The following is a 27,995-nucleotide window of genomic DNA, read 5'->3' on the forward strand; positions in this document are numbered from 1 at the left end:
CCGCTTGCTGTCAGATTCCACACGCCCTTTGGTGATACCTCTCTCCTTCAACCAGGAAAGAGCTTCTTTAATTCCCATTGATCACGAATAGCAATGCCCAATCCCATGGATTTAGTATCAGCAAAGAAAGCAGCGTCGACATTACAGCAAAACCAGCCCTCCGGAAGGTTGTGCCAGCCCACACACATAGGAGCAGCAGCGCCATTGCTCAACTGCTGGGAGATTCTCGACTGGGCCTCGTTCCACTCATCATAACAGCTCGCAGCAAGCAGCACAGCTAAATTGACACGAAGCTAATAACAAAATTCTGAATGTTCCATATACACAGATTGTAACGCAGCTGAAGCGAGGACTTCGCGCGAGGGGGGAACGAGCAGATAACAATGTCGAATTAGGTTTTGGAGTTAGCGGTATAAAATTAAAAGATAAAGTTAACTAGCATTTGCATCCAATATTTTTATTTTTTATATTTATATAAAATTAATAATAATACTTATAAATATAATAAAAAATTAATTTTAATTGAATATGTTTGAATTGAATATTGTTAAAATTAAAAAGAATTGACAATTATAGAATTTGATATTATGAAAAACAAAAACAAAAAAAATAAGTTAAAAAAATTAAAAATAAAATACTAATTAAAAAGAATTAAAAATATATTTATTCAAAAAAGATGAGAGAGGAGAGAGAAATTTATAAAACTTTAATATTTAAACAACTTTAATTTTTACATTTTGAATCAAATATTTTCATAAAATATATCATGTTAAAGCTCTTATCGTGATCTTTAATTTGATATACATATTAAATATTTTATAATTAATCGAATTTCATAGTTTTAAAAAGAAATGTAACAACAAATAAGAAGTTAAAGAAAATGAAAATGAAAAGAAAAATATATAGTTTAAATATAAACCTTCAATTTTATTATACCTACAAAATTGCCACTCAATTTTGAAATTAATTTAAAATTGATTTTAAATTGAAAACTATCTTTTTAATATAGTATAAATAGATATGGATGGAAATTAGCTAAGAGAAATGTATTAGTTAAATTTTCTTATAAACTTGCGAGCTCGTTAGCCTCGAAACCCAAAGTTTAGGGTCGCGGTCAGAGATTTTATAATCTAAAAAAATTTAGTTGGGCCATGGCCCAAAATTAAGTGAATTGTGAATTTTAGGACAATACTTCATTCGTCTCAACTAATTTGATCGATATTTTTTTTGGGGCTGTTCCAATTAAATTGATCAATTTCTTTATATGAAATAAATATAAGTAAAAAAAGATTTAAGAACTTATTCACTTTATTACCAAATACACTTAAAATACTAATTTTTTAAATTTCTTGTTGAAAAGAAGTTGATTAATTTAGCTGGGACGGATGTAGTATTTTATTTGGATAATATATATTATAATTGTTAAGATTATATATACATACATATATATATATATATATATATATATATATATAGTAATGAAAACAACCTTTATAAAATAGAGAATTATCTATATATATACTACTCCATCCACCTTATAAAAACTAACTATTTGTAAATGACGCGAATTTTAATAAAGTAGTTGAATGTGTTGTGAGTTGAGTAAGGGCCTTACTTTATTGTGAGTGAAAACCTTACCAAAAATAGATTTGATACATTTTATGAGGACAGGCGAAAATGACAAATTGAATACTACATTTTATGAGGACGAAGGGGTATAAAAGAAGAGTTTTCTTCCTCCATTTTCTCCCTCCTTTTTTCTATCTTCTTCCACTAATTTTGTCTCTCTTTTCTTCTTCTTTTTTCTATTTTAGTTTACATTATCAAATTTGATTAATGAAAAAAAATATTCAATATGCATTTTAAATTTGGAGAGAAAATTAAAATTGCCCACTTGTTAATTAAGTTTAAAATCAAAATTGCCTATTTCTTATAAAAACTTGATTCTATGCCCTAAATACCTAAATTACCCTTCATGTCTCAATCAATGTACTTGCAAGACAAAAAAAGTCAGTTGTCGGAAAGTAGCTTGCCGCCCCGAAAAAGTAGCTTGCCGGCTGGAAAAGTAGCTTGTCGCCCGAACGGCAACCTCGGGTGGCAACCTACTTTTCTGACAGTAGACTACTTTTTCTTATATATTTGTACATGTGTCAGAAAAATGTAAGACTTTACACAAAAAATTATGCAAAGTCATCAACATCTAAGGGCAATTTCGACTCTTCACTTTAATTTGGGCATAGGATCAAGTTTTTATAAGAAATGAACATCTATAATTTTACACTTAAAAAAGTGGGCAATTTTGCCTATTTACACTTATGTTCGTGACAAGATCTTTCATATAGTATAAAAATCATCGAAATGAATTTAAAACGAATAAGTTATGAAAAATTAATTTAAAATATTTTATTTTCTTTTCCTCCATTATTAATGTTGAACACACGATTTTTTTCTTTGTTTTCTTTTTTTTTTTCTATTAATTTATTTTATTTTCTATATTTTTGTTAGATATCAATTTATGAATTTTTTTAATTATAATGGAGTACTCCCTCCGTCCACGAATTAAAGCCCCGTTTGAGGGTGGGCACGGAGACTAAGAAAACTAAAAAAGGTGTTGTAGATGAAATATAAGGGTAGTTGACTAAAGTGATAAAGTAGTTGACTAAAGTGTTAAAGGTGTTGTGTGGTGGGTCCACTAGTGATAAAGTGTAATAAATATAGAATATAAAAATGATAAAGTTGTTGTAAGGTGGGTCCATTAGTGGCAAAGGGTAGTAAATATAGGAAAAGAAGAAGAGTAAAAAGGTACATAAAGCACAACAGGGCTTTAATTGGTGGACAAAAATTTAAGTGCAAGTAGGGCTTTAATTCGTGGACGGATGGAGTAATATTTAGTGCAATTGAGAAAAGTAAGATTAAATTTGAAAATAAAATTTAAAAAGACAATTATATTAATTTTAATATAAACATATAGATGAATAATTAGTTATATATATATCTAAATAACAAAATTTCTTCTTTAGTTTAAATTTATTTTTTATAATTATATTTGTCTATAAATTATGTATTTTGATTATATTTAAATTTGATTGACTCTCCTATCCACGTGGCACCTGTTACGAGCCCCACGGTGGAGCGGTTCTGATACATGATGTATGCTAAAACTTGAAAGCCGTTGGAGTCTTACCTAAAATATTTAATTTCTTCTGGTAAAAAATGACAAATTGTAATTAATGTTAATGAGAGATATCTGTATAATCCTGTGTTGGCAGCACCAAATTATTTATGAATCCATATTGAGGCGTGATTATAAATAGGCTAGGGGTATTACTAGTTGATCACACAGCAATACATATGAGCAATTCATCGAAAGCGGAGAAGATGAGGTGGGTGGTACTGGTGGTTATGGCCCTCGCCCTGCTAGTTGGGCGAGCGATGGCGGCGATACGGTGCGGCGAGGCCGTATCGAAGGTGCTGCCGTGCCAAGGTTTCCTGGTGAGCGGGGTGACGGCGCCGAGCGCGGCGTGCTGCGGCGCGGTGCAGTCACTGGAGAAGATGGAGAGGGCGTCGAGCGGCGATCGGCAGGCGATATGCAAGTGCTTCAAGGGACTTTATAGGGCTTTCCCTGTTAACATCACTAAAGCTCAGCTAATTCCTCAACTCTGCAATGTTACCATCGCCATTGCTGTAACTCCCGATATTGACTGCGACAGGTTGCTACCACCACCACCACCACCACCACCACCACCATTCTTTTTTGATTAATTAGCCACCTTCCTCTGACTTAATTTTGATTCAATATGCAGGATATGAAGTGCATGCATGTTTTCGAGCTCTAAGATCTTCTTCAATTAATAAAACCAATAAATGTTCGTCTGTGCGTACTTCAGATTTTGTCCATGACTCAAACAAAGTGTAGACTCAACTTGTGTTTACTATGCTCTATTTTTCGAGGTTTTGAGTTGAAAATTAGTAATATCCTGTTTTAATTTGTGAAGACAAAAAATACTCAAGCTTCTTAAGAATATTAAAAACTATCCACTTATAGGTTGAATGGACAAAATTATTCTAAATGAAGAAAACCAGGCCAAATCCCCGTACTCATACCATCATGCATATATCTCCACCAAAGCCGGCTAATCCCCATCCCCTTCCCATGCATGAAATTTTTGTTATTGTGGGTAGTTTTATGTGTTTTTGTAATGATACAAAAAGAATCGTTTATTTTACTCAAGTTGTGTTCTCTTTAATTTTATTAATAAATTTATCATGTGAAATGAGAGATAATAATAAATTTATTCCTTTAAATGTCTACTATTTTTTACTCTCATTTTTTACAAAAGAGAATTTTACAATTTCTCATTCTTCTTTTCACTCCAAAAAGGGATAGTATTATATATCATTCATTTTTGATGTGATAATATTATCCTTCTTTGAAATGAAAAGAGGAATAAGAAATTGTGAAATTTTCTTTGTAGAAAATGAGGAAGAAAAAAAAAAGAAATTTAAAGAGAGAATTTTTGTTATCCCTTATTTTTCAATGATACTAAACTCTAATATGATAAGATTTTGTACATTACCTATGGTTAAATGCCACAAATAACATAACGCAAGATTAATACTACTGGAATATTGTAGTTGTAACATCACCTATTATTTTTATTTTTTTTCAATTCGAACACACTTTTAATTTTTTGCAATTACAACCTTCCCAGAATTTTTAGCAAAATATTATCGTTTTACCATTGACAAAAAAAAAATTTGAACCGTTCCAATTGCCAAGTGAATTACAATGATATTGTAAGTTTTAATATTTAAAAGTGAGAAATTACCATTTCAAATAAATACTGTGTTATTTACACAGCTAACCCAATTTTCGTGTTCTCAATTTGCATAGCATTTCCTCAAAAAAAAAAAAAAAAAAAATTGCATAGCATTCCATTTGAATATGGTCTGATAAAAACGTAAGCTAAAAAGGGCAGAGATGAGGCCCGTGTAAAAGGCTATGATTTTTTTGGGCCAGAGACTAGACATATTATGGGCTGAAAGCCGACAAGATTAATTATACTTTGGCAAGTAACTCTTCTTTTTTTCGGCCAACAATCAAGTTAACTCGTTGAAAACAAAACCCACAAGATTAGTAGTTACATGTCAATTGTCATATGACATATTTTTTTATAAACCAATAAAGTCTAATTACATTTCATAAAACGCACAGGATATCAAATTAAATTGATGACTAGTCTCTAAATAAAGTTAATCAAGTTGTAATATCTACCTAAATCAATCTGATAATCGAGGAGAAGAAAATTTAGAATTTTTAGTGTTTGGTTTGGTGGATAGAATAGATAGGATTGATATGATTGATAGGACTGACTGAGTGATTAACTAATCCATCCAACTTTAGGGTGATAAATAATCATTCAATTGCATGATAATTGCGGGTCAAATTATCAATCACGAGCCCAATCATGCAAATCAAACACTTGATTAAGGTGAATTATTTTATCAATCATGCCTTATCACTCAAACCAAACACCTTACACTGTTTGATTTGGCGAAGGATGCAACGGCGGAATTATTTGTTGTTTGTTTAGATTTTTTGGGCGAATAATGTCGAGCAATAATAAATAAAAAGGTGGAAAATACTAGTATATCTTATTTAATAAGTTAGCTTAAATAGTGAAGATTATGTGGTATTTAATTGTCATGTGTAATAAAATAATTAGGAGTATAAATTTAGTACTATTTATTTTGAAACAAATTAAAGATTAGTAGTTTAATAACATTCTATGCAACTAACCCATTAGGAGGGAGCTAGTATCATTTAGTACTGCAATTAATCAGACAGAATTCTCAAAAAAAAAAAAAGTACAAACAAAATCCAAGCCTTTATATATATCTCTAAACCTCTTCTTCTACTAAAGCTTCAGAAATGATTGATTAGGGCAGTTGTTATGGAAATCAGTAAAATCACCAAAACTGAACCTCACCATTAGACACCATAGAGGTAATGTTAAAATTTAGGAAATCCCAATAGTCTTGTTCAAGATCCAGAGCGTGAGGGAAAGCTGTATGGCAAATATGGTATGCAGCCAAGTTCTGTCCAGCATAAATCCATACACAGTGATCCCAGCTCTGTTGTGCTCGAAATATGTCACTGCATCACATCATCACGGTTATAAGCAGAATTAAATCATAACAAATAGAAAAATGTCACACTCACCTAGTGCCTGCCTCTTCTGGTAAGAAATAGTATGTGTATAAATTGGAACTAGGTTGGTGTTATCCAACACATCATCTCCATCTCCTTCTTCATTATCCGTATCCCAATCCGCGTGAGGCGCAGCTGGGGTAATCTGAGCAGAGGGAGTTTCGTCGTCTAAGTCATCGAAGGAGTTGATGGTGGCACACGCATGCCACTTGGCTGCTAAAGCCGTAACTGCTTGCGCTTTGTGTGTGATCTTCGCAGCACTTCGCAAGCAGATAAACAGCCCTGTTACCAATGTGATCGAACATAGCTGCAGCATCAAATTCATCAGCGCGCTATTAGATTTATATATACATATATAAAAGGAATGAGAAAAGAATTATTATATACACCCACCGCGAGTTCCCCGGCTGTGGCAATGTTAACGTTGGATTTAGGCTTTGTGGTGACGAGCAAGGAAGCGAATTGGCTTATGGTGACTAGGATCAAAGTGGACAAGATAAAGAGCCTAAAGCGGTGGCTAATGATGCGGAGATTTCTTCTGATGCTGAGATGTTCCACCAAGATTGCGGCCACATCAGATTCTCGTTCGAAGACTTGAGCGAAGTCGTCTAATCTCAGCAGCTGAAGGTAGCAGGTGAGGCTGAAGAAGACGCAGACGAGGAAACAGATTGAAATACGGTATAGCCAGGAGCACATGAGCAGGATGCAGACGATGACTTTGCTCAAGTAGATGTTGTACACATATGGAATCTGCTCTCCTCCTGTGCTCAACCACCATATTTTGTACACGCTGTCTACCAGGAAACAGGGGAGGACGAAGGCGGACAGGAGCTTCATCGATCTCTGCATTCATACCCATATTTCAGCCGTTGACTTTATGAATTCTCAGAGTTGTGGTAAAAGTTCATTCCAATTAGAACATCTCCGGTGTCCAAATTAAATGGAAAAAAGAAGAAGGGGGAAATGCATATGAATAGTAAAGTAAAGAAACACAGACGCAGAGCAGACAAGTATTGAGTTTTGAAAAGGGGGCCTTACATGAAGCTGCAGTGTGTAGTGTTGCCGAACCTTGTCACTCTCTTCAGACAACCTATTGAGAAACAGGAACCTACGGAGACCATATTTTCGCGAGAAGGAAGAGATGCTGAGAAACGAGATGGCGGCGAAGAGCGAGAGAGAGAGCTGAGTAATTGCATCGAAGGGCCTCTGATGGCTGGGATCGCAGTCGGAACAAGAGAATACGAAGTGGGATACGAGCGGGACGCCGATATTCAGCACAAAAAACACGGACCACGACAGCCCAGCTCGCCACAAACTAGAATAATCTAGAAACACCCATTTCAGACCTGATCCGTAGCTCTTCAGCTCCAGATTCGCTTCATTCCAAGAATCTCCACGCGATATATAATTCGCTTTCTTCTTGGGCAGCAGCACCTCTACCACTTCTGCCTCCATTTTTCCCCAATTATGGAAAAAACCTGGTTTTTTTTTTTTTATGAATTGTGGAACCGATCAAAAACTATTTTAGTTTTGTCGAATAAAAGAATGCTAAAGGCGATGACGTGTGGCTTGCTTATTACTATTACCTAAAACATGGCGACGAATGAATTTCTTGAACTGAGTCAAGCTGTCTTCTGATCGTCAAATGGTAGAGTAAAGAGAAATCCAGGTGGCAAATTGAAATTTTATAGCGTATGCGTTCAGCAACTTTGTCAAATGTTGATTGAACTAAATGTTAATTTATTACTCCCTCCGTCCGCCAAAAGTATTCCACTTTGGCTGGGCACGGAGTTTAATAAAATGTGTGATGATGTTGATGTAGTGGAGAAAGAGTCCCACCACTTTATGAGATATGTGGTTGAGATTGAATTTGGGATGGGTTTTTTGTAAATAAAGAGTGTTTGTAAGGATAAAATATAAAGGTGGATGGTGGGACCATGGCTTAAAAAGGAAAGTGGAATACTTTTTACGGACGCCAAATATAGTAATTGTGGAATACTTTTGGCGGACGGAGGGAGTACTATATATGTTGGGGGTTTAATCTAGATCCCTCTTTTTGCTGGTTTCAAAAGCCAATTCAAATTAAAAAAGATATGAAAGAAAATGACGTCCCGTTTGTTTGAAACCAGGAACAAGCCCTAGAATTCACAGATTGCACGGTGTGGGAGCTGAAGATAGGTGATAAAGTTGATAGCGAGAGCACCTGCGTTGTAACACAGAGGTTTCTTGGATGCTGACACGTGCTCAATTATTTGACGTTGAGATTTCTCTATGTTGACTTAAACAAGTGTAGTGCCTCCGTACCTATCAAATATGAGCCACGTGAATATACTCTCAGTCCCACGAATTTTGACACGCACTTATTTTTTTTTGGGCAGTTCCATATCTTCTCTCTTTTACTTTATCACTTTTATTATCTTAATTACACACTTTGGTGGACGTCGTTTTTCACCAAATAATTCCTACAGAATTATCAAAATTAATTAGTATAATAACTAGCAGGGTCGATCCCACAGAGAGCATGTGAAATCATTTAATTTCCTAAAATCAATTTTGGTGATGCCACCACGCCTTAATTTTGAGAAAATTAATTATACTAAGAAAGCAAATTAAATCAAATAAATAACTCTTGAAATAAATCAATAAAAAGGCAACTCGGCTCGAATAAATCCACACTAATTCAAAGCTTTGATCATCGACGCAAAGATTAATTAATCCCTATCGACCAACCAGTTATAGGATACTGTGAAACGCAACGGACGTACCTCAATTCCTACTTACTGTATCGATAAACAGCTGGAGACGCCAGACCTGCCTATTTCCCTTATTAAAATATAACCTAGCTGGATACGCCAAACCTAGATTTAATATTCTAATAGCATTAAGATGAATGAACCCAATTTAGACCAATTATCCTAGATAAGCTAGTAATAATTAATCCACAAATTTATTCTTACTACGAACACGATAGCTTTATCATTAATCAACCCTATTCCAACAATTACGGATTGGAGGTGCTAATTGATTGTAATCCAATTTAATCTAAGTTGATCAGACTTAAAATAAATCAAAATTATCTTTAACCCTAGGAATAAATTGAAATCAATAGGAATCAATTTTAAAACCAATTAGGTCTCACAGATTGATAAATGAGTCTTTCATTATTCTCGCCAAATTAAGAAATTAACTACTCATAATTAAAATAAAAGCAATCATAGAAGTTAAATAATAAATAAAATTGCAAAAGAAAATAAAAGTCACCACTTTTAATACTAAGAAGAAATCGAATTAATGCATCCAAAATTGATGAACAAACTCCAAAAACAAAGTCAACTCCACTAATTCTCCAACAATTGGTTCTCGAAATCTCCACTCCAAACTAAAGCTAAACTAAAAACTCAATTAACAACTAATCTAGTCTAATGTGTATTGGAAAAGGTGCGGTCATTACTAGGAAAAAACAAAAACTTATGTATATGGGAATAAAATCCCTAGAGTACCGCCCAAGCCAACACCTTGTAGGCTAATTAACTAATAATAACTAAACATCACTTTTAATAATGGGCTAAGAAGATAAAATTAATTAAATTCCAGCCCAAGCTATTATAAGCTCGGTGATTCTCATCTCTGTTGGGCTCTTCACGATTTATCCAAACATCTCTTCTTCTTTTTTTTTATTCTATTTCCTCGACATCAAACTTTTCAATTCCTGCATCAAAAATACCACAACTTAGGTAATATCAAGGGAAAAAACAACGAGAAACGACACGAAAATAGATAACTAAATTACACACATCACACTTAAAACACTAATTTATAATTTCTTAATTCTTGTGCTGATAGCAAACGAGTCAAGATTCGTGGATCGGAGGGAGTATCATGTATCTGAATAATAATAATAATAATAATAATAGGCAAAAAAGTGACGACCTACCTGATTTCACCTATCAATTCATGATAATTGCTAGTGATACATAAATTGTTTTTTGTTTTTAGGTAAAGCTTAGTGCCATATATTAACAAACACATCAAATAATGAGAAGATCCCCTTGTAATTGGATGTTCATTGGCCTAAAAAAAAATTGGAGGTTCATTCAATACGTACATAGAAATAAAATCTTTAAAGATATGAACTAGTTTATGAACCACAACATTGGCTTCTCAATGAATGTGTTCAACTCTAAAATCTGAACACTTTTGAAGCAAACTTCCACAACCATCGATAATAGATTCGAGAGCAGAATTGTCGTAGATGTTCGAGCCAAGAGCAACAATCACAATTCACAAGTTTGATGTCCAATCTTATCTTCAAGCCGTTCTTTATATGTTTTGGGGTTATGCAGTTATTTCTTTGGGGTTATTGATTATTTTATTAAAACTAAAATTAGGAATCATAACTTTATAAGGATAAAAAACATATATATTTCTAAATTATGAGCTATAGTGAAGAAAAATAAGAGAGAGAGCTATGCCTATGTATATATTCATTATTCAGTATTATTCACCCTTGCATAAAATAGAAGGCCCATTAATATCCGAACCATAGCCTAAAACTCATCATAGAAAGCCCATAATGAAAGCCCGAATTAGGCCTTTTGCATAGAACTATGGAAGCATCCGGCGCGTCCGAAAAGACGACGGTAAATATCTCGATCTAATATGGACAAAATTTAGTATATTCCGAGGTGTCAACTGTCACCCCCCATATTCAGATCATATTATACACGTCTGACGTCTCCTCGCTGTTTCTTTAACTGAGCTATACTTATTTAGGTTGCAAATTTGCTGTTTGCTTCGCACCCGCGAAAAACTCGCCGTTTTAATTGCTCCGCCACTTTACATGAGCAAGCTTATATAGAGGCATAAGGGAAGAAGCAAGGAATGGCGAATTCCATTTCTCCCCTCCACTTTTCACGAATTTTAATTTCGCCGCCCTTTCTCCTGAAATCGAACGGTTTGGGAGTTTCTTCTGTTTTATGCAATTCTGCAAACCCTCTTCGTCTGTGTTTGGATTCCGGTCATCGCTCTGCTTCGCGACCACGGCCCAGGTATAACCGTTTGCTTCAGAATTTTAATTTCCTTTACTCTTTGGTACTATAAATATAGGTGATTGATTGCTTTAGTGGGGGTTTTGGGTTTCTGATTGAAATTCTTAGTTGATCGATCTGTAGCTAGTTCGGTATGATTGAATTAAAAGTGATTACGTAGAGAAAATAGGTTTTCGATTTGCTTTTATGCTAAATTCGAGTTTCCAATCAAATCAAGCGATAAACTCCTCATGGGAAAGTAGCATAGCTATGATTCAGCTGTCAGCGAGCGTATCCAGTTATGTACAAGAAGGATGCTTGATTTTTTTATTTATATAAAGTTCAAATGAATCTTTTATCATCTGATATATAATTCAATTTGTGGCAATATGCATCATCGCATTCATGATTCTTCTTAACACTATTCGAACTGTGTGTTGACTGTGTCCTTTTTTGATTCGAAAATAAAAGGTTGGTTAGAGTTCTAGCTAAAATATTGCAAGAGGATGAAGAAAAAGTGGTCGTGGAGAAATCATTTAATCCAAAAGGTTTCCCAGAAAAGGAAAAAGAAGGAACATCTGGCTCGCTGCCAAGTGATGGTTCCCCGTCCTCTAGTGGGTTGGAGAAGTGGACTATAAAACTGGAGCAGTCTATCAATATTCTTCTCACAGTGAGTATATATTTACTTTAACTTCTTTCATTTGCAATTAGACTCAGGCCTAAATAAATATGTGCTACTTCTGGTTTATGTTTTGTTGTCTAAATAAATGAAGACATGTGTACTTGATATGATAGTTGAAGTATTCGTTTCCTATAATTCTAGTGTTATCTGATTCAAGTCTTGTACTACTATTTATGGCATTGTTTTCTGTCTTCAGGCTATAATTTTGTTCATTTACAATTTCAGGACTCGGTGATAAAGATCCTTGACACTTTGTACCATGATCGGGATTATGCAAGGTTTTATGTTCTTGAAACCATTGCGAGGGTTCCTTATTTTGGTAATGACTTGGTGTACTTTATAGGGGCTGATTTTGTAGATTGAACTCTTTGCTTGAATTCTTGCCTATATGGTTCAAAACTTCAGGATTTTGATTGCTACTGTCTTACTATTTTTGTTTGACACTGGCTGAGATTATAAGCTCTTTAAAACAGCTTATAAGTTGTTTGAGAGCTTATACGATCCTTCAAAATGTTTGGCAAAATAAGCTCCTAAACAGCTTACAAGGTGTAAAAATATGCTCAAGATCTTATAAGGTCCCCCCAAAAAAAAGTTCCTCTACCCCCAACTTATTTTTTCATAATTTTATTTACAACAATCATTTTATAATATTACTCAACCATGGTTTATATTTTCATCATATACCTTTTCAAGTTCATCTCTCTTTTATTTTCTCTCTCTAACAAAAATTTTCTCTTTTAGCACAAAATTCTCTCTTTAGCTTATAAGCTCAATTATCCAAATACTTTGACAATTTATAAGCTTTTAAAAAACTACATCTTATAAGCTCTTAAAACATCTTATAAGTTGTTGACCTATAAGCTCTTTGAAATAAGCTCAGCCAAACACTCTTAATATGTGTTGGGACTCAGATACTGGAATGAAGATAAATATTACTATCAAGTATCAAAGTATGTTTAGCTAAAGAACAGAGCACTGAATAAGCTATTTCATCAGTGATGTGCTAGAGATGGCACTCTTGTGCAGATCACTGATCTTTCATTACAAAAAGTAGTTTGCAATATTTAAATATTTAATTCAATTCAATTTTCTCTTACCTAATGAGAAGTTGGGGTTCTTGTTTTCCTGTTATGGCAGCATTCATGTCTGTGTTGCACATGTACGAGAGTTTTGGATGGTGGCGACGAGCTGACTACTTGAAAGTTCATTTTGCTGAGAGTTGGAATGAGATGCATCATTTGCTTATTATGGAAGTAATATTCCTCTACTGGCTTTCTTTTGTTGTTATTTTCCATTTGATTGTGCTGTATATTTATTCTTCTTAGTAAAGTTCATCCATGAAGATGTCTTTGAGTTATGTGTTGTAGTTCAGGTAAAATGGGTTTGATATTTTAATTCAAGGGCAAAATGGCTATTGCAAGAGAAGTGACTTCACTGTTCACTGTAGAGGTTGCACATGTGATGTTAATAGAGTAATTACAGCCACAGCACCCACACCAAGCACAACTTCAAAAGGATTAACTTTAGTACCCTATCAATCTAGTCTCCCAATTGTTACAGCTTATCTATTTAGTTTTCTTTCATTTTCTTTCCCTTCATCTTTCTGGTTGCTGTTATTGTTTTTTTTTGTTTGCTTGTGCCTTTTTGTAAGGACTCTTGGACAGAGTAATTGGTTTAATCTCTTAATTGAGTTAATATTTTCTTTTTATCTCTTTGCAGGAATTAGGGGGGAATTCTTGGTGGGTTGATCGGTTCCTTGCTCAACACATCGCAGTCTTTTACTATTTTATGACTGTGTTTATGTATGCATTGAGCCCAAGAATGGCGTGTAAGTGTTTGATGCTAACAATTACATGTCCGAGCATTTGAACTTCTATGTTTATAATTAATTCAGTTGGAACAAGGTTTCTCTAGAAGTAAAAATCTCTTAAAGCATGTGTCAGTTTAGTGGTTCCCCTAAAGCTCAAACCAGATGATGATTTAAAACCATTCATAAACTCTCACAACCTGACACTTCCCCCCGTATCTACACCCTCATACATATATATAGCGAGTTCACCTGTTCCGTGTGTATTGCACAGTTTCTAGAAAATGCTACATGGGGAACTTTTATGTAACATCGGTTAATTTCTGCAGATCACTTCTCAGAATGCGTGGAGAGTCATGCTTTTGAAACTTACGACAAGTTTATCAAGAGCCAAGGAGGTAAGCAGTCATAAGATGTATCTTTCTGAGCTCTGCTTTCTACGCCCCACAAGTCTGGACTCTGGAGTAATTTGCAATACAGTCATACAACCACATGCAGTTTCTGCAATGGGATGTCCAAAGGGAAATTCTAATTTTCTTGATCTAACTGACTTTTGTTTTCATATACTGTCTAATGGGGCAAATATCTTATGTCCGTTTGTAGACGAGCTGAAGAGACTGCCTGCACCTGAAGTTGCAGTGAGATATTACACCGGAGATGACTTATACTTGTTTGGTGAGTATACTTCCAGTTTAGATATCACTCTTTTGGAAGCTGCACTCTTTAAGTTTTACCATTTTTAAGTGCTGTCACTTTGTCAGATGAATTCCAAACCTCAAGACCTCCCAATTCTCGAAGGCCAAAGATAGGTGAGGATATTAATACATATTGCCGTATGCTAATTTCTTTTTCTTTTTTTGATAAATTAACAATTAAATAAGAAAATTGAAAGACCGCGCCACGGTGAACTTGAACCCAAGACCTTTGGTCTTAAGCATTAACCACTCTACCGCTAGGCCAACTCACGCACACACGTATGCTATTTTTATTGAAATCTATCTATTCCTTGATGAAACCAGGTCTGAAAGGTTGATAAAAAGCTATCTTGTTTCTTGATTCCAGATAATCTATATGATGTATTTTTTAACATAAGAGAGGATGAAGCGGAACATTGCAAGACGATGAAGGCATGTCAAACTCCTGGTAACCTCCGATCACCTCACTCTTACACCGATGCTTTGGAAGATGATGCAGGCTGTATTCTGCCTCAAGCAGACTGCCAAGGCATTGCCGATTGTATAAAGAAATCTATTAGGGAACCACCATCTGTCAGCAAAACATGACCTGCATTATAAGATATGAACAAGTAAATCTGCATAGAAAAAGAAATACGTGCTGCTGTGACTTAGCGCATCCAATTTTCTCATGTTCATGTATATTTTCTGGTTAGTCAATATTACATCTCTGATTGACAGATATCAGTGGAAATTATATAATATCTGAAATATAGGCCTTATGAGGAGAACGCATCTCTTTAAATCAGTCTTACACTGTGTTTAGCTTTTAAACATGTGAGGGACATTAATATAACTACATAAAAAAAAGCAAAAAAATCTTATTTATGGCAAATGATGTTATATGTCTGTTATGACTTAGCATGTTTCATATTAGTGCACATGCACCAGTCCCCTTGATTCACTGTGTTGAGACGGATGCTTTAATTATATATGTGACTTATCATTAATACTATCTGCGTGCTGCGAGCCTGCGATAGCGTATTCAAGATTGCGAAATATGTGCAGAAGTAGACATTATTATAGTCAATTAATGCACATTAAATACCACTTCTATGATCTAACAAACCATTTTTCTGAAAAAAGATACCATACGCGTTTTAAGATTGCGTTAGACTCAATTTACTTCGCCACAAGTATTGCGAAATTTGGAATTCCAAATAATTGAAATAAACTCTAGGAGACCACGTCTAGGTAGCTAGGGGCATTGTCAAGTAAGGCATTTCCTTCATTATATATTTTTTATGAAGATATTGTGCTCTACAATTACAATGAGGGGGACTATTTATAAGAAAGAAAGAAAACCCTAATAAGCATATGCCTAATTTAACTAGAATTTCGTCCATGAACTCTAATTTCTAATCAGACTTTATAATCCAATAGTCTCTCGCGCGCTTGAATGATCTCACATGTAATCATAACCTATAAACCTCTTACTGGCGTCTTTGCAGTAGTGCCAAACCTTCATTTTAAGTTTCAAGGCCAATTGAAGTTGTCACAGCATCCACGGTGGGGATGACTTGATAGTTTACTTGAGAGAAGTGGGGACCACAATGAGTAAGGAGGTCACAGTGGGATATCTTGATAATTTACTTGATTTTTTTAATTTTGATTTTTGTATTTTTCATTTAAATTAATTGCACAAATTTAAATAAAACAATTTACTTAAAAAATAAATTACATTAATTTTAAAAATCTAAAAATTTACATTAAAAAAAAACCTGAAGACATAATTTAAAATTACTTAAAAAAAACCTAAAAACATAATTAAAAATTACATAAAAAAACCTATCTAGTTTCTACCGCCCCTTCGCCGAGCTAGGATCTCCGCCACCTGTTGCTTGTGTCATTCTAATTGCTCCGGAGTCATGTCGGGAGTCTTCATGAACATGACCCGATCGTCATGGATCTCGCTCTTGAGGGCATTCCTTTGGTCGTACATCTCCATGATTCGGGTGATTTTGTTGTCAGACTTCTCAAACATCTCCTTGATTTCGGGTGGAGCCTCCGAGGCTTGTGATGCCGACGCCCCTTCCCCTTAGCCGCCCTCGCCGCTTTGTTTCCAATCGACCGGGAAGACGTGATTTTCTCACCCGACGCCGAGGTGGTGAAGTCGCCCGTCTCCAACGTCTTTGTCCTCTTGGAGGCATGCACGTCTCCCTCGAGGTACATAGTCTTGAACCTCCGGTTGGTCCGGAGCATCTTCCATACATTTCAGTAGGTGAAGGGGTCGGAAGTGCTCCTAGCGGCGAAGATAGTTTGGACCTTCTGTTGGAGCATGTCATCAGAATGGCCGGAAGGCCACTTGTCGCACGTCTCCACCCAGATATTTTTCCATAACTTCACATCTTCACTCACTCGGGCCCAGTGTCCCTTTATTTGGCGATGTTTGAGGTTGGCGCCGATGAGGGGGTTCACCCGATCGAGAATCCGTTGCCAATTGGCCTTCCCCTTTTGGTCGACACCCCGGATGGCGTCGTTGGTCTCCTCTGTCCAAATTCGGACAATAAGGTCCGTCTCCTCGGGGGTGTAGGTGTGACGGGGGGTCCTTCCTTCCTCCAACATAGGAGCCGACACCTTCTCTTTGAAGGCCATCGCCTTCCACCGTCATCTTTTCTTGGGCTTCGACACACTGTGGGCGAGCGGTGCCTCTTCCTCCTCGCCGCTTTGACGAGGTTCCTCTTCCAAGTTGAAACCCAAAAAATCGGTATGATAATCGCTGGAGAGGTTGGGAACCCAATTTGGGTCGTAGTAGTTTGGATTGTATGGTTCTATTTTTTGTTGAGAGAATTTGAGAGAGAATGATGAAGAAGATGGTTGTGGTGAATGCAAAAATGGTGGAAGGAGTATATAAAGAAGAGAGAAAAAAGAAGGCAACGGTCGAATGACCGAAAATTAAATTTTTTTATTTTTTTAAGTTGGCAAAGAGCCATTAGTTTTTAAAATTTGAATTATTATTATTGCTAGTACGATCATCCGTGCGATGCACGACAAACATCGAAATTAACAACATGTTTAAATAAATAAATTTAAATATTAAATAGAATTAAAATATAAATAAATGCAAACTATATTTTAAAAATAAAATAAAATAATCAACATCAATTACTCAATAAAAAACGTAAATTTTCAACTTTATATAAAGTGTAATGATAATTATAGTTATTGAATAACTTTAAATTATTTTATGATAAAAATTAACATTACATATTATTATTATAGAGTATTACACGTCATAGTAAATAAATAAGTATCTTCATACATAAATATAAATTAAAAAAGTTGTAAAATTTTAACGAAGCGAGAGAAAATAAAATATTTTAAAATTTTCATAACTTGTTCGTTTTAAATTTATTGTTGATGATTTTTTTACCATATTAAAGATCTTATCACAAATTTAAAAGATGCATATTGAATATTTTTTTTCATAAATAAAATTTGATTATTTTTAGAATAGAATTAAAATTATGCTAAAAAAGAAGAGAAAAATAGTGGAAGAAGAGAGAGAAAAAATGGAGGGAAAAAACTCATAATATTATTATTATTATTATTATTATTATTATTATTAATTGGCGCGTGTGGTGCACGCACTGCACTTTTCAGTCATCGTGCCTTACCCGAAAAATTGGGTCTCCCTCAAGTCACCTACGACTACAGTGGGATACTCGATCCCCACCTTACTCGAGTAGGTGGGATCGAGTACTCCACTCGAGCAGCGAGAGAGATTGGGTTTGGGTCTGACGGGAAGCTGGGCTGGATCCGTCGGGTTAAAAGGGTAGATTAGGAATGCCGCATAAAAAATGGCCAAATATTGAGAATTTTCATTTTATGGTCAAAATTTGAGTTTGTAAGTTCAATAGGGCCATCCAGCCTTATTATTTCTTAAAAATAACCGATCGTATACTATGCGATCATGTTCATGCAAGACCAACCCTAAAGGAAATGATTTATAAAAAGAAAAAAATTATAGTAATCATAATCATAATCATAATCAAATGACTATAATTTCTCGAAATTGGAGACCTATAAATTCTAATTTTAATATTGTCTGGCTCCACAACCAAACAAAAAGCAAATGTAGATTTTTTCTGTTACCATAATTTTGATCTTATCTGGCTCCCTAACCAAACAAAAGGCAAATATAGATTTTTTAGGTTACCGATTCGAATTATTTTATTTTATTGCCACATAACGACATAGCAAATTGATTCAGGGACGTATTTCTTTTTTCATGGGTAGATAAATCTAGAAAATAAATAGAGGGTAAATCTCGATCGATGTATGGAAGTTGCTGCGGTGGCAGTTTGGCAGAAGAAAAGCGAAGGACAAAAATATGTTTAGAATCGTGAAAATCTTCTGAGTCTGACTATTAGCCGACTCTCAATGTAAAGAATCCCCCTTCACAGCTTTACAACTAATTATCCAAATTCCTAAATTGCGGAAGGAATCATCTTTCTTCTAAATACTATGAATTAGCATAAGTTTTACTTTACTATATGTTATTTCAACACTTCACTTCTTCATCTTGGTTTGTTTATTAACAGTAATTGTGGATTAATAAAATTGAGTATTGAGTGTAGAGAGAGAGAGTGTTTGTGGTATTGACTGACAACAAATAACAACTTACAAGTACGAGTGTGGGTGGAATCTAAAAACAAAAGCCCGCCTAACGTGGTCACTTCTCGCCCATACAAATATGTCTTTCTCTTCTTCAGAAAACAAAAAAAATAACACACTTCACACGCACTAACCGTTTCCGCCTCTCCTTCCTTTAATCACACGTAAATTCACGCCTATACATACACACCCCCCCCCCCCCCCTCATACTCATACCTCACGTAGACCTACTCGGACCAGAATTTGAAGGATTCTTCGCGGATTCTGCGCAAAATGGGAGCCGATACCACTTCAATTGGCGGCGCTCTGGTGCCTACCATCATCAAGTCCGAGCCGTCGGATTCTTCCGCCGGAGCGCCGTCGCCGCCGCAGTCGGAGATGGAGCAGGAGTCGGATAAGGACATCCTCTGCCCTATTTGCATGCAGATCATAAAGGACGCCTTTCTCACAGCGTGTGGTCATAGTTTTTGCTATATGTGTATCGTCACTCATCTTCAGAACAAGAGTGATTGCCCCTGTTGCTCTCATTTCCTCACCTCCAATCACCTCTACCCTAATTTTCTCCTCAACAAGGTTTGTTTTGTTATATTTTGCCACTTCCTGCGTAATCAATTCATCATCTGTTTGTTTCAAGTTGACTGTTTTTGGTGAATTGGCCAAGTTTGGAAGGCTGCACTTTCTCGTCTTAATTTTGATATGTGTTTTACTTTTTATCGTAATTACTAATTTGTATCCAACTATTGGGAATTTTGAATATATTGCTCTGCAATGTGATTTCTGTAAGTAATATTAAGATGAAACTTTGATAAGTTATCTCTATGTGTAGTTTTCCGTCAGTGCAAAGCGCAGCGTTATGGTTTTAGCCAATTCTTTTATTGGTAATTTGGGGTCTTGGGTTTAGGCCAGATATCTCATTTTCCCCTAGCCCAAAGGCACAAGTGACTTGCTAAGTCTATTTCAATTGCTCTGTAGTGTTATAGTCTTATAATATATGCTACACCTGGCGCTCATCGCTTTTGCTCAAACTCATGCAGTCATCCTATTTGTATGCTTGTATGTGTCTATGTGATAGTGATGGTATTAGATATACTGTAAACTGCACTCATCGCTATGCATGAGTTTGTATATCTTGATATGGATTTTATATATATACAGTATAAAATCTATTTTATCTGCTATAGTATCTACAAGACCTTGGTCTACTCGCTCGCAATCCAAGAAGCTGATTTTCAAAATGACTTATCTGACTGTCCGTATTGCAAACCAAGTATATCTGGATATCATTATTGATATGATACTCAATATGGAGTAAACAGTGTTCTTCATTTTGCATGACATTTCTCTCCTGGCCATAAAATATTTACTTTTTATCACCCCATTCCAGGATCTTATTCGTCTCGTTCCTCTAGAACAAATGAAAAATCAATACTAAATTGCACTTTGCTAAGTATTAGAACAGCACATTGTTGTACATCCCGTGTTAACTAGAGATCATGATTCAAAACTTGGACATTTACATTATATTTTTTTCTTTCATTTCTATTATGGGTGACCAATGATGCTGGATGCAATCATTTGGTAGTTGAAGGTTGGACCACAATCATTTTAAAACATGAAGAAGCACCAAGTTAGCAGACTGCTCACCTTTCTGTCCTTTGCATTTCTTAGAACTGTAATGTGATGCAAAGTTATGTCACTTTCTTGCACCTGCCATAAACTTAAAGAAGTTTGGTCTTGACTAAAGTTAATACATGAAAGACACTTCAATGAGAAAAAAGAAGTGTGATGCTGGCATTAGACATTAGGGAACCACTTATTCTAAGAGAAGAATGTTTCCATTTTTATGAGAAGGGGGTGAAGTCGGGAAGATATAGCATGTCTCGAGACACTGCTTTCGAAATGGTGACCTAAATTTAAAATTAATGAGTGACATACAGTTCTTAGTCAAGTCTTGAAAGCGTAAATTCCTAGCATTTACTTCTGATTTTTCTTACTTCATAAGCTGCATGTGTTTGTTCTGTGAGATTAGTTGCTATTCCCCTGATTTGATGACGGGGATGTCTCATCCTGAATTGAGCTAATGATGCGGTGCATGTACTCTTGTAGTTATTGATGAAGACTTCAGCTCGTCAAACCGCTAAAACTGCCACTCCTTTGGAACAACTTCGCCAGGCACTTGAACGGGTCAGTTATTTGCTGATAAGATTTATTTCTAGTAGCAATGTCTTTTGACAGCATGATAGTGATATCTTGTTCTAGTTGATACAAGCATATGAAATCTTCTATTAGAGAGCCAATAATTACCATTCCTTAGTCTTCTGGACTTCTGGTTGCCTAATACGTTGCATGTCCTGTAATGCTACATTGATGTCTTATATCCTATATAAAATGACTCTTATCACTGAACAGAAGTAAATATGGGTAGATATCCATACTTACCTAAATCCACCCATCCTATGTGTTTATTGTACAAACCTCCTAGTTAAGAAAACCCCAATTGTTTGAAACAGTTCAAATTTCAGTGCTTAATTATCTTACTTCAGAAGACATTTACCAATTCTGGAAACTCAAGTTACTCTGTTGTTACCCATCATATTGCCCATCTAAAAATTGGGAGATTTTTTATTTCAGACTTTTATTGTTCATTCAACTCTTGCATATGTACTACAGTAAGATTGTGACTCTAATATGACATATAGACAGGGATGTGAAGCGTCGGTGAAGGATCTCGAGAGCCTTATGTCTCTTCTTTCAGAGAAAAAAAGTAAAATGGAGCAAGAAGAAGCCGAAACAAATCTACAGATCCTGCTTGATTTTATGCTTCGTCTGAGAAAGAAAAAACTTGATGAACTCAATGAGGTGATGAACTGGACTCATTTGTTTCATGGATTAGTTGTTCATAGTTTTTAGTATTAGAAGCTTTTTCTGGAATGTACAACATTTGAAAATCTTTATCTACTATAATGAGGCTACTAAACTTTCAGAATAAGGTAAGGTAGTTTGTGTAAAATCATTCAAAAGAAATCAGCCAATCTAATTTCAACAGAGTCTCGTGTTTGGCTGCATAGGCGTTCAACTACGCTGACATAATATTATTTAGTACCATGCAATAATTTGGATGCGTGGGTATTATTTTAGAATCCAGAACATAAGACTTCTTCCTGTTTAATAGAATAAGTATCTTGGTTTTAAGATATGTCAACTATAATTACCTTATGGCATAAACTTGAATAATTTTCAAGAACCGTATAATCGAGAACGTGATATGTTAAACCAACAATTGTACATATCTTGGTCTTGTGTGTCTAGTTGGACTGAGGGTTATCTCTGCTAAACACAGATGGCAAAAAGAAACCCAGAGAAAAGAAAAGAGAAGAAATATCTTATTTTTAGTTTTTCATTTTACCTTTTTCCTGCAGATACAATCTGACCTACAATACATTAAAGAAGATATTCATGCAGTGGAGAGACGTCGAATAGAGTTGTACCGTCGAAGGGATAGATACTCAGCTAAACTAAGAATGCTTGGTGATGATCCTTCTTCAAAATCAGCAAGGCCATCAGTGGTTGACAAACATAGTGGTGCTACAGCCTCCAGACCTGGTCAGTCCCGCCTTACTTCAGGTGATCTTCAAAACAAGAAAGCTGATGCAAAATCTTCTGCTAGTCATTTGCTACTAAGGAAGGATAGTTATGCTGGGTCAGACACCCAGAGTCCATCTCATTCGGGACAGGTATTGGCAAGGAAGAGAAGGGTTCATGCGCAAGTGAGTAATTCCTTGATAGTAACCTCTTCATCTGACTTGTAAATTATCATAATGTGTAGCTTTCATTACACTTAAAAGCTGGCCATGTTATAGAGAAAAATAATCATTTATAAACAGTGATCATAGAAGATATCATCATCAGAAGCTAATATTACAAATCTTTTGTTGTTAGACTGCTTTTAAGTGTCCTTTTTTTTTTCATTGCATGCTCGTATATGCGTAGCGTATAGTCAATTCCATTATTGTAGTCATCAATGCAGTTTATAGGAGTTCCGCAGTTATTAGGTTGTGTCATAAGACTCATAACTGAAAATGCTTAATACTGTCTGCTTAGCTGTATTAAGTAATTCTCCTCCTTTTATATGTCTATTATATCAGTTCAACGACCTACAAGATTGTTACTTGCAAAAGAGACGGTATTGGGTGAAACAAATGCCAGAGCAGCAAGGACGTGATTCCCTGAGTTTAAATAGAGAAGGATACTCTGTAGGGCTTGAAGATTTTCAGTCTGTTCTATCAACCTTCACAAGATACAGGTATGAGATTCTTGTAGATACCTTCAGCTCCTTTTGAAATGCATATTCACTTTCTAATAGAGTTTAGTTCTTTAGTCGGTTGCGGGTTGTTGCCGAACTCAGACATGGAGATCTTTTTCACTCTGCTAACATTGTATCAAGGTCAGTGGAGTTTGTTGCATATAGTGTGGAATTTAATTTTATCACCTTTACTCAATCATTCATCTGAAGAAAGGTTTATAGTCTCATAAAAATTTGAAGATGTATCTGCACAGCACAGTTCTTTCTAGCTTGAAGAATAACTAACCACTAGTGAATATGGACTCATTAAATTTGAAGGTTTTTTTTTATTATAACGAAATGGAGATATAGTTCAGATTCAGTTTTGGGGAGTCACATTTCATGTGGTGGGTGGCTACTTGCAATTGCTACAATTTCATTAATGAATTTTAGTGCTGAACATGTAGGGTTCTTTCCTCAACTATAATTTTAGATGAAACTATCTGTGATGTTTCTGATCTTTTGTTGGTGGGATATAAAAAAGGTTGTTTAATTTGGGTAATTGCTTAATGCAAGAACTCTGGTACCTTATGAGTCCCTTAAGGGCATGTCTAGTATTTTATTTCCTACAAGTATCTGAGTTATAAGCTAGGGTGTTATTCAACCAATGAATACCATTATGTTCAAAGGAAAAGGAGCAGCGACACGCTAGAAGCTGTGGTCCCTCACATTCATGCACTAGACCCATATACTTTTAAAATATAGTAATGGAGTTTTATGTGATTTTAATCTGATGCTTGTTTTCTAGAGTTTAAAGAATAATCATTCCTTGCAGCATAGAATTTGATCGAGACGATGAATTATTTGCTACAGCTGGAGTTTCACGACAGATCAAGATTTTCGAGTTTTCATCAGTAAGTGGCTGTTTCAAGTTTTGCAAAAGGTGGTGCAATTAGTGTATCTGGATATGATTAGATGTGCTACCATGTAATCATATGCCTGAATAGAGTTTATGTAGTACTTCAACTGTTCTTTAGGTTCTGCAGTCTTCTTTATTTTATTTTGTGTCGCATTTACTCTGGTCTCACTCATCAAATGGTGGATTAAAATTACTCTCCAGGTGGTTAATGAACCAACCGACTCTCAATGTCCTGTAGCAGAAATGTCCACTAGAGCAAAGCTAAGCTGTTTAAGCTGGAACAAGTGTGCAAAAAACCACATTGCCAGCAGTGATTATGAAGGCATAGTAACTGTTTGGGATGTGACTACTAGACAGGTACTACCAATGTCAGTAAATCCATTTATTCCTCATCTTATTGTTTTGAACGGATGTCATCCTGAAATCTTGCACTACATATATTCTAGAGTGTGATGGAGTACGAGGAGCATGAGAAACGTGCATGGAGTGTTGATTTTTCACGCACAGATCCTTCAATGCTTGTATCTGGTAGTGATGATTGCAAGGTATTTAAGTGCACATTCATTATTTTTCTGTGTAAAGCTACAACCTTTTCAAGCAAAATGATACTGCCCCTCTATAAGTTGAGGGGCACTTCATTGTAGAGCCCCACATTACCAGAAGCCTGCTTCTGTATTTTATAGTGTATCTCTCTCTGCTTGCCTTCTTGACAAATATTTTGTGGAGCATTTTTTTTAAGTACTTAAGCACCTATCTTATCTGAAGTCAATGGACCAACTTGAATTGGCAAATAGTAACTACCACTATTAGGGGACACACATATCGAATTAGTCTTTGAATCAACCTCTTCTTGTTTCCGCTTCCTGAAAAATCCCGATAGACTGCTATTAAGGGGAGGAGTGCAAAGCGAACCATCTAGAACTGATGACACACTGTACTTGTAGTTTGTCTTGCATGCTGCGGAACCTGTCTTGCCAATGGTGTTTCATGTGTAGTACCAAGCACAATCTCTTTATGCAGTAAATAATTGTCCTTAATAGGATGGGATTATTAACGGTTAAAAGTATATTCTGTTCGACATCAGATGACCCAATAACTTGCCTATATGTTATTAGGCTGTGAATCGGTTATGATAGAGTGAAGGAATTGAGATAAATGAAGAATGATGAACAAAGAAGAAATGGATTGAAATATATAATGAACAAGGAAAACAGAGAGAAACACTCCTCTTGCGAGACCTACAGCGGATACTGTCCTATAATAATACTCAAACGATAATACTAACCCTAACTCACAAATAGCTATTTAAAGACCTAAAGAAACTTGAGGCCCAAGTACATAGCTTGGGGCCCACACAAAAGCCTAATCCGTTGCTTAATTCCATCCCTAAATAACTTAACTCTATATAACAAAATAAAAGATAACTAACTAAATAATGAACTGTATCAGGTTATGAAGTTATTTTGGTGTGTTTATATTTAAACATATTCTCTTTATACATAGACTGACTTTATAGGCTCCACAGGTCAAAGTATGGTGTACAAACGAGGAGGCAAGTGTCCTAAATATTGACATGAAGGCGAATATATGTTCAGTCAAATATAACCCTGGATCCAGCATCCATGTAGCTGTATGCTCACTGCTTCCTTGTGGGAGTTCATACTTTTTCTTTCTGCCTCTGCAGCCATGTGAAACTGGTTTCTGAAATTCTATGCTGTGGTTCCCTTGCAGGTTGGTTCCGCAGATCATCACATTCATTACTACGACTTGAGAAATGTTAGCCAGCCGCTGTACATATTCAGCGGACACCGGAAGGCTGTGTCATATGTGAAATTTCTGTCCAATGATGAGCTTGCTTCTGCTTCAACAGACAGTACATTGCGCCTATGGGATGTTAAGGAAAATGTTCCTGTAAGTTATTAATTTTTGTTTACGGTCAGTAGCTTTTCATCAGCATTTACGTTTCCAGACAGCTTCTTTCCATCAGCATTTATATTTACAGACTACTAAAGATTTTCACTTAAGATGTGTTCTCTCTGATGGGAAAGGGTGGAAAAAACTTATATTTTCACCATATTTCCACTCTTTTCAAATGTTACGTAGGGTGGATAATTTTCTCCGGGCAGGTTAGGAAATTTTCCAGGCAATCCCCTTTACCTCATTTTCACTCCAATTCATGATAATATTATCATGGGTATTGATGTAATAATATTTTCCCCTGTTTTTCTACCCTAGAGAACATGGGATAAAAAAAAAGGTGGGGACCACTAAAATGTGATAAGATTTTCCTACCTTTTCTTATCTCTCCTTTTCTTATAATAAATTGCAACCAATGAGAATGCTCCCTCAAACAAAAATGAGTGATGGAATGTTGTCTTTTTCCTTTTATAACTTGGTAAAATGGCTGAAATGGTGACTAAAGCCAGTGTTGCAAATGAATTAGATGATAAGAGTTTCTACATGATATTTTATCAAAGAAGTCAACCAAATACGCTTAATGATTCGTTATATTTGTGATCTGATGATATGGTGACAGTTTCATATCCTTCATATGCACACACATTCAAAGCTTGCTTTTCTTTTCTCTCTTTATGTTCCTCTTTATAATTCTTGAGTAAACATTATATTGATGTGTCGAGTATTGGGGTTGATTATATCATTCTTGTTGTGATATTTTCTGCAGCTACGCACATTTAGGGGCCATGCAAATGAGAAGAACTTTGTGGGGCTGACAGTGAACAGCGAATACATAGCATGTGGTAGCGAAACAAATGAAGTATTCGTCTATCACAAGGTATCCATATGGCTCTTTAAATATGGTTTAGTTGATCTGATGTACTGAGAATATTGTTGATTGACGGGTGAATTTGTAGGCAATATCTAAGCCGGCAGCATGGCATAAATTCAATGATTCTGAAACAGAAGAAGGCGAAGAAGATGCAGGGTCCTACTTCATAAGTGCTGTGTGTTGGAAAAGTGATAGCCCAACCATGGTTACAGCCAACAGCCAAGGGACTATAAAAGTCCTCGTTCTCGCCCCCTGAAACTGTTACTGCATGCATAACTCTTTCTTTTGTTGATGTTGTGGTTTTTGTTATATCATGGGTAAGAGTTGATTATTGTTTGTAAATGAAATCATTCTGTGTTGCCCCCATGCAAAAAGCACGGGCAACACTTTTATCTTTTTGTTTTAAATATGAATTAATATACCAAGTATTCATTCTCATATTTAATAAAATTATAAAGTATTCATTCAGATAAAAAAAAAAAAACTAAAATTAACCAATTCTGACGAAGGAAGACAATTTTTCTCAATTTTGATTGGTGTCTCGCATATGTTAAGAACCACGAATAAGGGGGTTCATTTTCTTGCTAAGCTTGCTGATAGTAGTTCCAAGTTCTGTTGTTTGGATGGAAGTTTTTCCTACGTGGTTAAAAGATATTGTAAAAGATGATCTTGATGGTTGATATAATATTTTCATTTACTTCTCAAAGAAAAAAATAATCTTACAACCATATAATTATTTGTATTAGTAACATATAATCCGATGAAGTAATATAGACTTGATTAAGAGCATCCGCATCGTTTACACGATGGCGGCCTACTCGTGTAGAGCTCGCATCTTGTAAGGCGATGCAGCCCTCCCTTACACGAGGGCTACACTCGACCCTTTAATTTAGGCGCGTTGTGATTAAAAAAAATCGAATTTGAATAT

At 35.5% G+C, this 27,995-nt stretch overlaps 4 protein-coding genes across 8 annotated transcripts; 3 read left to right on the forward strand and 1 right to left on the reverse strand.

Annotated features, from left to right (window-relative positions):
* Positions 1-3,238: 3,238 nt before the first annotated feature.
* On the forward strand, positions 3,239-3,932 carry LOC130985824 (non-specific lipid-transfer protein 1-like). The gene is made up of 2 exons (XM_057908968.1): positions 3,239-3,710; positions 3,804-3,932. The coding sequence occupies exons 1-2, from the start codon at positions 3,352-3,354 to the stop codon at positions 3,808-3,810; spliced, it is 366 nt and encodes a 121-aa protein (XP_057764951.1). The 5' UTR covers positions 3,239-3,351; the 3' UTR covers positions 3,811-3,932.
* A 1,858-nt stretch (positions 3,933-5,790) lies between these two features.
* On the reverse strand, positions 5,791-8,259 carry LOC130985823 (uncharacterized). Of its 2 annotated transcripts, XM_057908967.1 has the most exons (6): positions 8,233-8,259; positions 7,798-7,961; positions 7,250-7,689; positions 6,605-7,054; positions 6,224-6,518; positions 5,791-6,157 (listed from the first exon to the last, which is right to left on the reverse strand). In XM_057908967.1, exons 3-6 carry the CDS (start codon positions 7,664-7,666, stop codon positions 6,021-6,023), a joined length of 1,299 nt encoding a protein of 432 aa, XP_057764950.1. In that variant the 5' UTR covers positions 7,667-7,689; positions 7,798-7,961; positions 8,233-8,259; the 3' UTR covers positions 5,791-6,020. The 2 variants fall into 2 exon arrangements, with proteins under 2 accessions (XP_057764950.1, XP_057764949.1); XM_057908966.1 differs by lacking the exon at positions 8,233-8,259 and having other exon boundaries at positions 7,250-7,961.
* Positions 8,260-10,844: 2,585 nt separating this feature from the next.
* LOC130985825 (ubiquinol oxidase 4, chloroplastic/chromoplastic) lies at positions 10,845-15,206 on the forward strand. 3 transcript variants are annotated; one of them, XM_057908972.1, is made up of 10 exons: positions 10,890-11,259; positions 11,704-11,908; positions 12,146-12,239; positions 13,058-13,173; positions 13,640-13,748; positions 14,057-14,125; positions 14,331-14,402; positions 14,489-14,536; positions 14,620-14,701; positions 14,790-15,206. In XM_057908972.1, exons 1-10 carry the CDS (start codon positions 11,093-11,095, stop codon positions 14,791-14,793), a joined length of 966 nt encoding a protein of 321 aa, XP_057764955.1. In that variant the 5' UTR covers positions 10,890-11,092; the 3' UTR covers positions 14,794-15,206. The 3 variants fall into 3 exon arrangements, with proteins under 3 accessions (XP_057764953.1, XP_057764955.1, XP_057764952.1); XM_057908970.1 differs by lacking the exon at positions 14,620-14,701 and having other exon boundaries at positions 10,845-11,259; positions 11,710-11,908; XM_057908969.1 differs by lacking the exon at positions 14,620-14,701 and having other exon boundaries at positions 10,896-11,259.
* Positions 15,207-19,017: 3,811 nt separating this feature from the next.
* Positions 19,018-27,505, forward strand: LOC130985826 (E3 ubiquitin-protein ligase COP1-like). Of its 2 annotated transcripts, XM_057908973.1 has the most exons (13): positions 19,018-19,651; positions 21,185-21,262; positions 21,782-21,937; positions 22,498-22,845; positions 23,224-23,381; positions 23,457-23,522; positions 24,196-24,274; positions 24,481-24,636; positions 24,726-24,824; positions 25,805-25,909; positions 26,011-26,190; positions 26,963-27,073; positions 27,153-27,505. In XM_057908973.1, exons 1-13 carry the CDS (start codon positions 19,352-19,354, stop codon positions 27,321-27,323), a joined length of 2,007 nt encoding a protein of 668 aa, XP_057764956.1. In that variant the 5' UTR covers positions 19,018-19,351; the 3' UTR covers positions 27,324-27,505. The 2 variants fall into 2 exon arrangements, with proteins under 2 accessions (XP_057764956.1, XP_057764957.1); XM_057908974.1 differs by lacking the exons at positions 26,963-27,073; positions 27,153-27,505 and having other exon boundaries at positions 19,151-19,651; positions 25,805-25,928.
* The last annotated feature ends 490 nt before the right edge of the window (positions 27,506-27,995 follow it).

Source organism: Salvia miltiorrhiza, chromosome 5 (genome assembly GCF_028751815.1).
Source record: "Salvia miltiorrhiza cultivar Shanhuang (shh) chromosome 5, IMPLAD_Smil_shh, whole genome shotgun sequence".
Lineage (NCBI taxonomy): Eukaryota > Viridiplantae > Streptophyta > Magnoliopsida > Lamiales > Lamiaceae > Salvia > Salvia miltiorrhiza.

Excerpts from the sequence above, each read along its gene's own strand:
- LOC130985825 (XM_057908969.1), top strand. The coding sequence starts at position 11,093 with ATGGCGAATTCCATTTCTCCCCTCCACTTTTCACGAATTTTAATTTCG. Across the intron at positions 11,260-11,703 it reads GCTTCGCGACCACGGCCCAG|TAAAAGGTTGGTTAGAGTTC; the intron begins GTATAACCGTTT and ends TTGATTCGAAAA. Across the intron at positions 11,909-12,145 it reads CTATCAATATTCTTCTCACA|GACTCGGTGATAAAGATCCT; the intron begins GTGAGTATATAT and ends TTACAATTTCAG.
- LOC130985826 (XM_057908973.1), top strand. The coding sequence starts at position 19,352 with ATGGGAGCCGATACCACTTCAATTGGCGGCGCTCTGGTGCCTACCATC. Across the intron at positions 19,652-21,184 it reads CTAATTTTCTCCTCAACAAG|TTATTGATGAAGACTTCAGC; the intron begins GTTTGTTTTGTT and ends GTACTCTTGTAG. Across the intron at positions 21,938-22,497 it reads AACTTGATGAACTCAATGAG|ATACAATCTGACCTACAATA; the intron begins GTGATGAACTGG and ends TTTTTCCTGCAG.
- LOC130985824 (XM_057908968.1), top strand. The coding sequence starts at position 3,352 with ATGAGCAATTCATCGAAAGCGGAGAAGATGAGGTGGGTGGTACTGGTG.
- LOC130985823 (XM_057908967.1), bottom strand. The coding sequence starts at position 7,666 with ATGGAGGCAGAAGTGGTAGAGGTGCTGCTGCCCAAGAAGAAAGCGAAT. Across the intron at positions 7,055-7,249 it reads ACTACACACTGCAGCTTCAT|AGATCGATGAAGCTCCTGTC; the intron begins GTAAGGCCCCCT and ends GTATGAATGCAG. Across the intron at positions 6,519-6,604 it reads CCACAGCCGGGGAACTCGCG|CTATGTTCGATCACATTGGT; the intron begins GTGGGTGTATAT and ends TTGATGCTGCAG.